The sequence below is a fragment of the Microtus oregoni genome, unplaced genomic scaffold (genome assembly GCF_018167655.1).
Source record: "Microtus oregoni isolate MIOR12 unplaced genomic scaffold, Mior012 000027F_ref0000203, whole genome shotgun sequence".
Lineage (NCBI taxonomy): Eukaryota > Metazoa > Chordata > Mammalia > Rodentia > Cricetidae > Microtus > Microtus oregoni.
In genome coordinates this window covers 31,451,214-31,464,890 of record NW_024543086.1, presented here as the reverse complement: position 1 = coordinate 31,464,890, position 13,677 = coordinate 31,451,214, and the positions used below count along the sequence as shown (strand labels likewise).

Genomic DNA, 13,677 nt, shown 5'->3' with positions numbered 1-13,677 from the left:
CCATCGTGGCTACCTGTCGCCACACTTCCCCATGTGTGAGCACCCAGCAATGTGAGTAATCTACCTGCGATCTAGAGAGAGGCAAAAGGTACTTGACACTTGGGAAAGGAAGAGGCTAGATACCAACAGGAGCAGCTGTAATCCTGGCCTCTCACTGTGTTGCTGGTCATCTGAACCTCCGTTTCCTAAAATGGTGTGGACTCTGGTTCCTCTAGGTCCATAAATAAACAAACACTTTTTCTGTCAGTGTCCTGGGCCTGGTGTTTAAATCACAACAGAAAAGACTGGTAATGTGATGGTCTGCTTATGGCTTTTGTTTTTCTTTTATAGTTAGATTTTTTTTTTCCTTGAAAATGTTTGTTTACCCTAAGGTAGTCATGATTTTATTCATGCTTTCTTTTGGAGGGTTTGTTGTTTTTGCTTTTCTACTTGGGTTGTGGTCCATTTCAAATAAATTTTGATTATGTCATGAAATGATGGGGTTCTTACATGCCTTCCAAGAGCTTGTGTTTTGAAGGTTTGCTCTCACCTGGTGATGCTGTAGGGAGAAGGTTGGCACTTTAGGAGTGGGGCCTGTTTAGAGGGTGTAAGTCATTGGGGAAATGCCCTTCAAAGGGATTCTAGGAGCTGCTGTCCCTTCCTTCTGCTTCTGGGTCAGTCACTATGACGTGAGCAGCTTTACTGCATCAAGTGCTCCTGCTGTTGGTCCTGTACCACCACGAGTCTAAGCCATGGGCCAGGCGGCCAGCGCTGAGACTCCTGATACTGTCTCCTTTCGTCCTAGACTTGTTCATCTCAGGGGTTCTGTCTCACTGAGAAGCTGACTAATGTATGGAGGTTAGTTAAGGGTTAGTGTTTCCCATATGACTTCCTGGTTGTTATTCTAGTATTTGTTCTAAAGAATACAAAACAAAGTGGGGAGTCTGGAGAGAGACTCCGTGGTTCAGAGTACTTGCTGCGTGTGCAGAGGACCCACGTTCAGTTCCCAGCACCCATATGGTGGCTCACAGACACCTCTAACTCCAGTTCCAGGGCTCTAATGCTATTTGCTGGCCTCAGTGGGCATTATATGCACATACAGACAAGCAGACAGAAACATGTATACATAAATAACAATTAAAATAGAACCCCAGACAAAACAGAAAAGCCACTAAACTCTTCCTGACTCAGTAGATTGACTCACCACCTTTATGGAAAATATCTCTTTTCTGCTCCATTCTCTCTTTTCTTCTGCAGATCCTAAGCTGCCTCATTTCTGTGACTTCCTAACAAGGCTTAACTTCAGCTAACACCCAGGCTTTACCTTTGGCCTTTGTTTATTCCTTTAAACAAATTTATACTGATAATTTCAATTTTTATAGTGGCCATCTATATATTTTATTTTTTGTGTTTTGTATTTTTAATACATTAATAATTTAAGGCCAGGCAGTGGTGGCGCATGCCTTTAATCCCAGCACTTGGGAGGCAGAGGCAAGTGGATCTCTGAGTTCGAGGCCAGCCTGGTCTACAAGAGCTAGTTCCAGGGCAAGCTCCAAAGCTACAGAGAAACCCTGTCTTGAAAAAACAAAAAACAAACAAATAAAACTGACATGGTGATGAATGACACACATACATGTCTTGCGTTTTCTATTTTTGATTGTTGGAGGTTTATCTTCTGAACTGTTAGAAGCAGGCTCTTTGACTTGAACGGTATCCATGTGTTGTTTTGTTAGGTGCCCCCCCTCCCTGGCAGGGATGCTGCACTGTTATCTGCATGCACATGCGTGCCCATCCCCATGGTCTCACAGGGCAGAGCACATGTGTGTGGGTATTTTTGCTAATCTAGTAGTGAGAAACTACATCTCAGCATTGCACTTTTGCATTATGGACATGTTTAAGGAGTATGGGCATATGTGTGTTTCTTCTTTTACATTTAGTTTCTTCCATTTGAGTACTTCACATGCCTTTGTGGTGTGTGTGATCAGTATTTTATCCTGCTTTATTGTTTTTCTTTTTTGCTTTGCTCACAGACTGCCATATATAAGATTTTTATATTCAGACTTATCAATCTTGACTGATCTGGGTGGCAACTCATACAAGGAAAACATGTTCCATACCTAGGCTGCTGAAATTCCCCAGGTTTTCTTTTAGTACTTCCGTCCTTACATTTCTCAGTGTGAAGAAAGCCTTCCATTTGTCTTTTTCTACTCATCTTCACAGCAATGTAAGAAAGTCCATCTTTGCTGAAACAATTTGTGTCCGTTCACACACAAAAAATAACACAGATAAAGCTGTGGTAGGTTTTGCATAGTGGTACGTATAAATGATTCCAGCACTCAGTAAGGCGAGGCAGAGGGAGGCAGAGTGCAAGGCCATCTTGGCTTACACATTAAGAGACTGTCTCAGAAAGCAAGGATATAATACCTTTGAGTATTTTTGTTGTTTTAAATGTTAGATAATTTCAGAAAATTTAGGCTGTTCAGAAACTAAATCATTAGGACCATCCCATGCTGCAGAGGGAGAAGGCATGGACATTCTCTCTGGGCTCTGAGTTGTGAGGGCTGGTGTTCTCTGGGACATAATGTTTAACAAAAATTTAGCTGGATCTTTTAAAGTCATTCACCTTTAATCTCAGTACACAGGAGGCAGAGGCAGGTGGATCTCTGAGTTCAAGGCCAGTGTGGTCTAAAGAGCTAGTTCCAAGATAACCAGAGCTACACAGAGAAACCCTGTTCCAATAAAACAAAACAAAATCATAAAGCACAATGCTCAGAAACAGACCCAAATATTCACAGACATCTAGTATGTGATAGAAGCAGTATCAACAACATGAAGGTAAGGGCTGTCAGCTTTTTCTTTCTGTCAGAAGGAGCTCCAGCTATTGGGCCTTGTGGTAGGTGCCATTACCTGCTGATCCCTCTCCCTGCCACAATTAAAAACAAAAGCACTGTCCATGTAGTAGAGGAGAAGCAAGAGACCAGCCTTATGAGGCCAGGGCTGGCATGAGCCTCACACGGGGGCATGGTCTAGAGGGCTCCTGTGACCCTGCTCACACAGGAATGGTCTATATGGCTGTGACCCTGCTCACACGGGGGGGGGGGATGGGACAACAGTCTAGAGGGCTGCTGTGACCCTGCTCACAGGGTGGGGGTGGGGGGGACAGTCTAGAGTGACTGTCAAGTGCCGAGGAGATAGGAGGAACATGGAGGAGGAGCAGTTAGCCGCCACATGGTTGACTTGAGTATCTGTCGGTGTCACCTCTAGGAGTCTAATAGGAATGAGGTTAGCTCTCGAGTCCTCTCACCCAGCTCTCTCTACTTGAAGGTGTCCCTTAAATGGAATCCTTTGTTTTTGTTTTTTAATATTTTTCATCACTTAAAAAAAATCTATTTATAAGATACATTTCAAGAAGACAAGACTTGTTGGTCATATGGTTTAGCTTTCATTAAGTCCATATCAGGGAATATATTTTTTAAAAGAAAAATCAGACCTATAATCTAGTTTGATTCAATATGTCAAATCCTATGAAGTCTTAGACGTAGCACAAAAAATAAAAACTCAGAGTCAGATATTGGGGTTTAACCCAAAAACCAGAAAAGCAAAGCAGCCAAACCATTAGAGAAGTCTTACCTCTACCAAGACTGGGCAACTTCAGACTAAGCCTCTCTCCTCCCATTTTATATTCCTCTACTGCTGGGATTAAAGGCATGTGACTCCCTAGTACTGGGATTAAAGATGTGAGCTGCCCGCCACCTGGATTTGTTTCTGCATTGATCTTGTATTGTACAGACCAGGGTGGCCTTGAACTCACAGAGAACCTTCTGCCTCTGTCTCCCAAATCCTGGCATTAAAGGTGTGTGCCACCACTGCCTGACCTCTAGTGACTTTAGCTTTGCCCTTTTGATCTTTAAGTAAGTTTTATTTATTAAAACATAAATAAAACATCACTATATTTAAAAACAAACACAAGTTTCAGTGTAAGCCTATTTTAGAAGAGCAGAGAATTACATGAAGGCAGGATGTGTTCTGCAGCTATCCAGGTTTCAAACCATGCAAGAGCAGCTGGAGCAGCAGTTGTTTCGTTCTCCTTTGCTTCATCTGCAGGTTCTGAAGGAGCTTTGTAGAAGCTCTGCTCCTTTTTCCTCTGGTGCCGTAGCTTTATCACGATGCAGCCAGGGTTTTTCTATAAAGGATTGCTAATGCTAAAACAGCCCAGCTTTGCACTGTGTACACAGCACCCTGTAGCGCCTGTGTCGTAGACTTCTATCATTGAGACATTTTGTTGGCCCTTCTTCCTGCTCCTAGCGCCACTCATGTTGTTCACCTGGTACATTGCAGCTTCACAGCAACTGGCGTGATTGGAAAGAGAAATCTGAGTCCTGACCCACAGGAAGCTGGCTCGGAGGACAGAGAATTGGAGGAGATAACTGACTCTGAACTTGACCAGATGGATTCCTGTGCAGACCCCCTCCCAGAGGGAAGGAAAAAGGCCAAGAAGCTAAAGAGATTAAAGAAAGGTCAGTATTTGTCTGGCTGAGTCTGACCAGGAGCTGCTTCAGGCTTCAGGAGGCTCTTATTTTGGGAGCAAAATTATAGCAGGCATTGAAGGCAGACCCCATGTGGTGTGCTGTCTCCTGGAGCATGAAAAGCAGCTCTAATTGCTGTGCTGGATTACTGGGCACAACTTATGGGAGGAAGGGCTTGTTCAGGCTCATGGCTTCTGAGGGGTTTCGGTTCAGCACGATGGCAGTGATGCTTCTGTGTGTGGGTAGAGCAGGAGGTGGTTGTACAGCAGGCTGTGCTTGTTTCGGTGGTGGCATACAGGAAGAGGAGGGATTCCACCAGCCAGACCCCACCTCTTAAAGGCTCCACAGCCTTCAGAAGTAGTACCACACGCTGGGGCTGAGTTTTCAGACATGAGCCGTTAAGAGACAAGCAATGATGTATTTTAATTTAAGAGGTTGTAACAAGCCCTGGAGCTGCACACAAAGCCTGATGAGGTCTCTCATGAGAGGTGGCCAGGCTGCTTTCATGATTCCCATCTCTACCGTATTATTCAAGGTGCTGCATGTATATCTCTGGTAGCCCCTGTGCTTAGGATGTACTTTTAGATTTACACAGCAGCAGCAACCGCTTGTGTTGAGTGTCAGGAACAAACCTGACACTTCCCAGGGACAATCTGGCCTCCTGACTTTCTTCACAAACAGAATTCTATAAGGAGCCACGGAAATGGGAACTTAGCAAGTGTTCAGAGCCTAGTGTTTGCCTGACTCCCTAGTGGGAGGTTTTTTTGTTATGTTTTGTTGTTTTGTTTTGTTTTGTTTTTGGTTTTTCAAGACAGGGTTTCTCTGTAGCTTTGGAGCCTGTTCCTGGAACTAGCTCTGTAGACCAGGCTGCCTGGCCTCGAACTCACAGAGATCCGCCTGCCTCTGCTTCCCGAGTGCTGGGATTAAAGGCGTGCGCCACCACTGCCCAGTGTGGGAGCCTTCTTACACTTGATTTTTAAGTTTTCACAAAAGCCTTGAAAGGGGAAAACATCACCCTTGGAGTGATCCAGACTCCAAACTCTGAGAAGTTAGGAAAGTGTGAAACGTGGAACTGGGGGACCAAGGCCTGCCTGAGCCAGCTGTGCCTTCTCCACCTCACACAGCCTCAAGCAGCCAGTGCACACACTCTAGAGCAAGGGCCTGGGTGTCTTCTCATCCCTGCTGTGCGGGGCGAGGAAGCAGGTGACACTACAGCACCTGTGGCTCTGCTCCCCGTGTGCATGTGGGACAGGCCTAACTGTTGGGCACTTCTGTGCTTAAAGCCTTCACTGTCTGCTTCATGGCTAGGAACATGGAGCATCTAAGAGTTTGCCCAAGGTCCCAGACTCCTTAAGTCTGCCCTGTAAGGAAGCTGGCTGCTACTCTCACCCAGGACCTGTTTATGTGTTCAGGATGAGGAGATACTGGCCTAGAAACAGTTGTTTTTCTTTGTGTTACTTGGGGACCGTGGCCCTGTTTGACAATCAAGAGTGGAATCAGAGCAGTGCTGGGCAGCAGGCTTGACTATGCTTTCCACCCTATGTGTATCCTGATCTGTAGTTTGCTGAATTTCATCAAAGTTAGCAAAAGTCACACAGAGTCAAATGTCTGCCTGACCCTTGTCTGCATGTGGTGCAGCTTCATTTTAGCAGCGACTGAAGTCCTGCTCGTCGTCCCTCATCCCTCCTCTACCCTCACCCTCTGGCTCGCCGTCCCTCATCCCTCCTCTACTCTCGTCACCCTCCGGCTCGCTGTCCCCCATCCCACTCCACCCTCCTCACCCTCCTGCTCGCCATCCTTCATCCCTCCTCCACCCTCATCACCCTCCTGCTCGCCATCCTTCATCCCTCCTCCACCCTCATCACTCTGCTCTCTAGAATAGTTGCCTTAAAAGACCAGGCTGGGCAGTGCCTACTTGGAATCACAGCATTTGGAAGACTAAGGCTGAGGGATCCCCATTACTTTAAGGCCAGTCTGGCCTATCCAGGGAGTCTGGGGCCACTCTGGGCTACAGACTGAGGCCAATTTCCAAATAAGTAAAACACATAATTATAGAATACATTAATAGATTGATTTCTTTTGTAGTTTTCATTTAAGCGAAAACTTTGTAATGGTTATTTAGGGTTTTAAACTTAGGATATTCTAATAAAATAGGTTTTTCTTTCCTCCCATTGAAGCAGTGTTGTCAGTGCTGAACAATGTGAACCAGAACAAAAGTAGATTTTGTACTTCTTCCTCAGTACTGTAGAAGACGCTTGATGTTGAATTGGAGGACGTGGGGAAGTAGGCTTTTTTCTGAAGCCTCCTGAGTACAGCCTCTGACTGCAAGGTGGAACTTGCTGGACCCTCCACCCTCTGGTTTAAGCACTCAGTCCTGTGTGTGTGCAAGCTAGGCCAAAGTAGTCAGGGGCTGAACCCGTTGAGTCAACTAGTCTTGTTGCTCACTTCTCTGAGTGAGACTGTCATGAGTGAGTGCAAGCTCACGCGTATGTTGAAGCCTCAGAGGCTCTGAAAATGCCAAGAGTGGAGCTTCTGCCAGTGGTGGGGCTGTAGGGAATGCTGGGGACCATGTGGCCCAGGGTCTCCCCGAGAGCTTTAGCACTCAGCTTTGTGGGCCTCAGCCACTGTGCTGCACAGATCTGATACTTAACAGGTGGGCCAGCCCCGGGGCTTTCTGCTTTTCAAAGAGTGTATAGCAGAAGCAGAACCACTGGGTGTGATACTGCACAGAGGCCACCCAGAATGGTGTCAGTGCCGCTGTAGAAACACTAGCAGTTAGCGACCAGATGCCTTCCTGTGTGACAAGAGCACTAAACAGCTGTTTGCTGGGTTCCTGTTGTGCCACAGGGCATCAGGATGTGTCTGCCCTCAGAACTTCTTTTGTTATCTGTCGGTTTCTGTAACCACATTAAGGCATGGAGGAGACAGGTTTGTGGAGTTCACTCGAGCAGTCCACGCCCAGAGTCTTGGCTCTGCCTGTGACAGGCTTGGATGCTTTCCATTAAGGACACTTTCTTCCTCAACGTAGTCCACAGGAGCCACACTAGACGCTGTGGCTCACATACCGATCCGCTGTGTTGGCTCTGCCACCCCTGCCAACTATCACACTGGCTGAAGTGGAAGAGTTTCTGACCTACAGGAAGCCTGTCTGTAACTGGCCCAGAGGAGGACTCAGCCTGCATCACTGCCTCTGCAAAAACCACAACTGTTCTTGCTGTCCTGGGACCCATGGTCCTCACTGGCCTGCTGCCTGGCATTTCTCCTGCGGGTACCAGCTGCGCTTCTCCTCATGGGAACTCAGGTTGTTGCAGCTTTAGTGAGGAGCTTAGTGCTTGCTCTAAACTCACCTCAGGTGGTTGGCCACCTTTCTATGTCTGTTCTTTCACCACTATCCTGGGGACATCAATGGCTACCTGGTGGGCTTTTATGAAGAATGTAAACTAAATGCCCAGCTTGGTTTGCAGCAGAGACTGCTGCTTACACAGTGAGAGGTGATGAAGCTCCCGCCTGTGAGCAAACAGAGGCAGCCTAAGCAGGCCAGGAGGTTCGCCACCTTCATGTGCGGGTCTAGTACCTTCCCGTGCACCAGTCCTTGCCTGCTTGTCTGGAGCTGTACACAGGGTGCTCTCAGTGCCAGCCAACAGTGTTCCCCTAGTGATTGCCCATGTCCTTAATCTGCTTCTCTTCCCCCCCAGGAACTGTTGCAGATAGCCCTGCCATGCTCTTCGAAGTCCCTGACACGTGGTAATAGAGACCAGAGTGGAGCACACTGAGCGTGCTGCTGCTGAGAGAGAGCTATTTGGAAGCCATACTGTATTCACTTAATCAGATGAGGCATGGGAGGGCTTAGAACCAAGTTTATTTCCTTTTTTGGCTATCTCTATCTTCCCGTTCCATCTAAACTGACCATTGGCACACGTCATGATTGAGGACTGTTGCAGGTGTGTGTGTTATTAACTAATTACTTCCTGCTCCTGGGAAACCTGTCTGGCCCCATGAGTGTTGGCAAGCCTGCCCGGGAAGGAAATCAGCTGTGAACCACGCCAGGAGAGCCAGCCTCCAGGGTGTTATGATCATACTCTCCGTTCAGCCTGTGGTGCCGTCACAGGTCATGGTCACTGACTCCCGACGAGTTAGTGGTTGTACCCTACTTCCCACCATCACTGCTTAGGAACAGCACACAGGCTCGTCCTTTCCATGCCGTCTTCCCGTGCTGACCCAGGGTCATCCCAGCAGATACCTGGGCTTTGAGAGCGTCCTTTCAGGTTACTTTCCCTCTGATGCAAGTCTCTCATGTGTGGGGTGTGTGGTGTGTGAGTGAGAAGCTGGCTTTTCTGTTCCTGTGCACAGTGCCAGATTCATGGTGAAGTGGATTCACCTGCTTGTCTTTACCGTGCATTTTTGTGTATCTGGTTACGTGTGTGTGTGTGTGTGTGTGTGTGTGTGTGTGTGTGTGTGTGCGCGCGCGCGCATGCGTGTGAGAGACAGTGGCAGAACTGCAGCATGCATCCAGCCCTCATGGGACAAGTTCCACAGTGGCAGAGCACCATGCACTCCTGCGGGACTCCATGGCCAACACTTCTGGACATGGAATGCTTTTGTATCATGAAAATAAAAATGAATTTCAAAAAGATGGAATTAAAGAAAATGTCATAAAAACCTGCCTTTAACTTTTTCTTTGAAGTGGTTGATGCATTTGCCCTCCAGCTCCCGTCATGGAGTCGCACAACTCTGTGTTCCCCAGCCTGAAGCTCCTCACCCTTCCCTTTCCCCCAGGGCTCTGCTGCCACAGACCTGGTAGGAAGGAGTGCCAGCCTTTCTAAGGCTTCAGTTGCCCAGCTCAGTTTGTGGGCTCCACTGAGTGCAAAGAGGAAACGGAGGGAGTAAGCCAGGGCTGTTGGCTCTGCTAAGTCATCAGACTTAAAGGTTAGAGACTAAGGATAGCCTTTTGGTTTGGTTTGGTTTGGTTTGGTTTGGTTTGGTTTGGAGTATAGAAAAGGGGACTCGGCTTCTTTTGCACTAGTCCAGCACGTTATCCCTGAGCTACATCCCAGCCTGACACTAATTTTAAAAAGGAAAAGAGAGACTGGAGATGTAGCTCAGTGCTAGCCTGGCACAGCTGAGGGAGATACATTATTTATGGGGCTGAATAGACAGTTCAGTGCCAACACTGCTCTTACCGCTTTATCAGAGGATCAGAGTTCAGACCCCAGCACCCACGACCAGGCAGCTCTCAGACACCTGTGACTGCAGGTTATCGAACGTCTCCCTCTGTCCAATGGGCACTGACACATTACACATACATATATGTATTAATACATCTTGAAAAAGTATAAAAACTGAAAAGGGGAAGCACAAAACACCATGAGCTGGCACGTCTGTGTACATGCACAGGTCTAATGTGGGGGCTTGTGTGGTTGTGAGAGCTCCCTGGTCCTGTGGAAATGGAGATCTTACATGAGAGGGAGACAGCTTCCTTATCCAGAGGTGAAGAATGTCTACACTGTGCCTGAAAACCCACTCAAGAATATTCACAGTACTCATTACTGGAAAAGCTCTGCCCATACACACAGACCCTGCCACTGTTCTAGAGAGCAGTTCATGGGGGTGAGATGTGTTTTCTAGACATGTGCTTCAGGGCCTCTTGTGGCTATGTTTGTGCCCCATTTCCAGCCCTGTCTTCCTGGACACATTTCTTTGCCCTCTGAGCCTCAGCCTTCTCTCCATAAAGTCAGGGTAATGAAACTCTCACAGAGTAGTTGTGAGCATAAATGCAAGTAAAACACCAAACACTCACAGGCATACAGGAAGACTGTGGTGGTGGTAGGTTGGGCTGTTGGTTTGAGTCCCCTACATGCCTCTCACTGAAGCTGACAGAGATACAGTTGCTGAGAATTTACCCTCTCCCTACACCCCCCTGAACTACTCTCTAGGCCGAGTGACACCTCCATAAAACCTAGGGCAGGCTTTTGGCACCCTCATGGCACCACCCAGAAGCATAGAGGCTGTGGGCTGTGATTGGGTGCTTCCTAAATGCTTTCACCAAGAGCCCTCAGGTGTGGGAATAGAGGATTCTGTGGTTCTCTGCATGTTTTAGAGTCCTTGGACTGACAAGCTGTAGTGGAAATCAAGCCCTTGCCTGTTTGTAGCTTTTTGTGTATTCATTGTCCCCCACTATCGTCTTGGGGAAATGGACAGGAATCTGTTTATTCACTTGAACTGTATATGGTTGCCATCTTGATATTCCATTTGTCTATCCATCTGCCTACACATCCATCCTCTATCACCCACCACCCATCCATCCACCAGTCTCCTTAGTTTTTGATGAATTTCTCATGCAGATGTTCATGTACAGGAATTTGAGGGTCGCCAAATAATGGGAAATTGGGGTATCCTTTGATGTTCTTAGTCTCATAAAAGAATTTAAGAATGAACTCTTTAAATAGGAGCTCAAGGAGAGTTTTATTAGACTAAAAAACAAATCCCAGGGCCGGCCAGCTGTTGCAACAGCTGTCCAGGAGGAGAATAAAGAGAATCAAGTCTCTTGGAGGGTGTACATGTAGCTGACAAGCAGACTTGGTGGGACAGCAAGGGAGAGAGTGAAGAAGTCCAGAGTGCCTGCAAGAGCATGTAGCGTGCTTCAGTTCTGGCCAGCTTTGCATACACAGGGAGACCTTCCAGTTGGGTGGGGATTCTGGGAGGGAAAATATCTCATTAAAAGAAAACTTACTCTGCTTCTTATTTGCATGGCTAATGACTGACCTGGCCCAATGGGATTGTTAGACTTCCCCAGGCAGAGATGCCACTCACCTGTCACTTCATCAGCACTTGTGTGTGCCGTTGGCCAGTTAGTAGCTCTTTGTATTCGGGGCCCTGGGGCAATCATACCTTGATTGAAATACTCAACTCTTACAGATACCATTGAATAGTTTTCCAATACTGCTGCCACAGAATTGTCCCTTGGGCCTCTTCTCCACCAACCCCATTCCACTCCCAACCTCAGAGGCAATCAGGATTGATCTTTTCAGTACAGATTCATCTCAGATTTTATGAGAACTGAATGAGAAAGTCTATACTCAAGGTCATATAAGCTCAGGGTAGGAGTGTAGGCCCATTGCTTGATTAACAGAATTTCATCTGAGAGTTTAGAAAACAGCAAGGAAGATGAGTTTTCTTTCAGCATAACATTTTTGGGATTTATCTATGGTGTGCATACAACAACTTCTCATTCATTCATTCATTCATTCAGGTTATGAGCATGTAGCCCAGGACCTTGTGATATTAGGTATCTTACCTCTGAGTTACCCCACCCCTCTGTAACATGAGGGCCTGCTTGTTGGGGTTTCTATCCTGCCCAGTACCCCACAGCCGGTAAGCCCCAAAGAAATTCACACAGAGTCTATATTAATGATAAACTGATTGGCCCATTGGCTCAGGCTTTGTATTAGCTCTTATATACCAGCCCATTATTCTGGTATATGTTAGCCACATGGCTCAGTACCTTTTTCAGCAGGATAGGTCATATCTTGCTTCTTCCATGGTCTGGGCAGGACTGGGGAGGAATGGGCTTTCTCCATCCCAGAATTCTCCTGTTCTCTTAACCTGCCTCTACTTTCTGTCTGGTTGTCCTGCCTATATTTCCTGCCTGGCTACTGGCCAACCAACATTTATTTAAAACACAATTGAGAGAATATAGACAATTCTCCCACACCACCCCTCTTTCTAATTTTGAATTATCTGTACCAATAGTTTATCTGTTCTCCACAAATACCTACATTATTTCCTGTTGCAGACTTTTGTAAATAAAATTCTTGTAAATATTCTGTACAAGTCCTTGATTTTTTTTCTTCAAAAAGCAGAATCTTTAACTGGGGGAAGGGAGATAAGTCCTGCCCAATTCCCACAGTCGTTAAGTTCCAAAGAAATCACATACAGATCTACATTAATTATAAACTCAGTATCTCTGGCTCTTCTTATTAACTAATTCTTATAATTATATTAGCCCATGTTTGTTGTCTATGTTGGACACGTGGCTTGGTACCTTTTTTGGTGAGGCAATCACATCTTGCTTCCTCTGTGGCTGGGTCACAATGGCAGACTGCACTTCCCTCTTCCCAGCATTCTCATTGCCCTGCCTCTACTTCCTACCTGGCTACTGGCCAATCAGCATTTTATTAAAAATAATACAAGTGTCAGGATAAAAGACCATTGTCCCACAGCACTTCCCCCTCCCTTTTTTTCAAAACAGCTCTGAACTGAATCACCCTTGTTTAGCTTTCTTCCTGACCATTACCCATAACAACTTGTAACCAACATTCTAAACAAAGGAAAATATCCATAGTCCATTTTGTGGGAATGTGAACATAGTTTTCCAGGCTACTTCCTGCTGATTGGGGATGCTGATAATCTTATGGAGACCTAAAGAAAATTTAGAATTATATGGTCAAGTCATGACTGGAGTATTCTGTGAGGCTTGATCATCTCAGGCAGCAGTCTTGAATCTGTTCTGGTTGTAGAACTCAAACATCTGGGCCATTCATTCCTACTGGAGATTTCGGGTGGTCTTCCTTGATCAAACCTGATTTTTCTTATTAAATAATTCTTATAATTTATATTAGCCCATATTTGTTGTCTATGTTAGCCACGTGGCTTGGTACCTTTTTCAGCAAGGCAGTCACATCTTGCTTCCTCTGTGGCTGGGTCATGAATGCAGAATGAGCTTCCCTCTTTTCAGCATTCTTGTCCTGCCTCTATTTCCTGCCTGGTTGTACCGCCTCTACTTTCTGCTTGGGCTACTGACCAATCAACATTTTATTAAAAATAATACAAGTGACAGGATAAAACCATTGTCTTACAGCAGTTGGGATGTACCAAGAAGGAGCTTATGTTAGATCTGCATGTCTTCTAAGAAATAGCTAGCATGCCCCAGATGTTCCATCTCCATCCCCTGTATTTATGTGAATGCTAGAGATCTGCACACACATTCTCATTGCTTACATGGCAAGTGCCCTGAGCCATCGCCCCAGCACACCCATGCTGTCACAAACCCCTGAAAAGTCCCAGGAGTTCCCTTGCCAACATTTGCTGGAACCACCCCCCCCCCCCCCCAGCCAGGTAGGCAACAAATGACTGTGTCATTCTTTTCTCTGATGCTGAGTGAGGTCTGTATTTT

General features: G+C 46.3%; 1 protein-coding gene across 2 annotated transcripts in view; it reads left to right on the top strand.

Moving 5' to 3' along the window:
* Parn (poly(A)-specific ribonuclease) overlaps window positions 1–9,164 on the top strand; it is a 91,210-nt gene extending 82,046 nt beyond the window's left edge. For both annotated transcript variants that reach the window (XM_041676564.1, XM_041676563.1), the window contains 2 exons: window positions 4,318–4,496; window positions 8,201–9,164. In XM_041676564.1, coding sequence (XP_041532498.1) covers window positions 4,318–4,496; window positions 8,201–8,253 — 232 coding nt within the window. In that variant the 3' untranslated portion in view covers window positions 8,254–9,164. The remainder of the gene's footprint in view (window positions 1–4,317; window positions 4,497–8,200) is intronic.
* The last annotated feature ends 4,513 nt before the right edge of the window (window positions 9,165–13,677 follow it).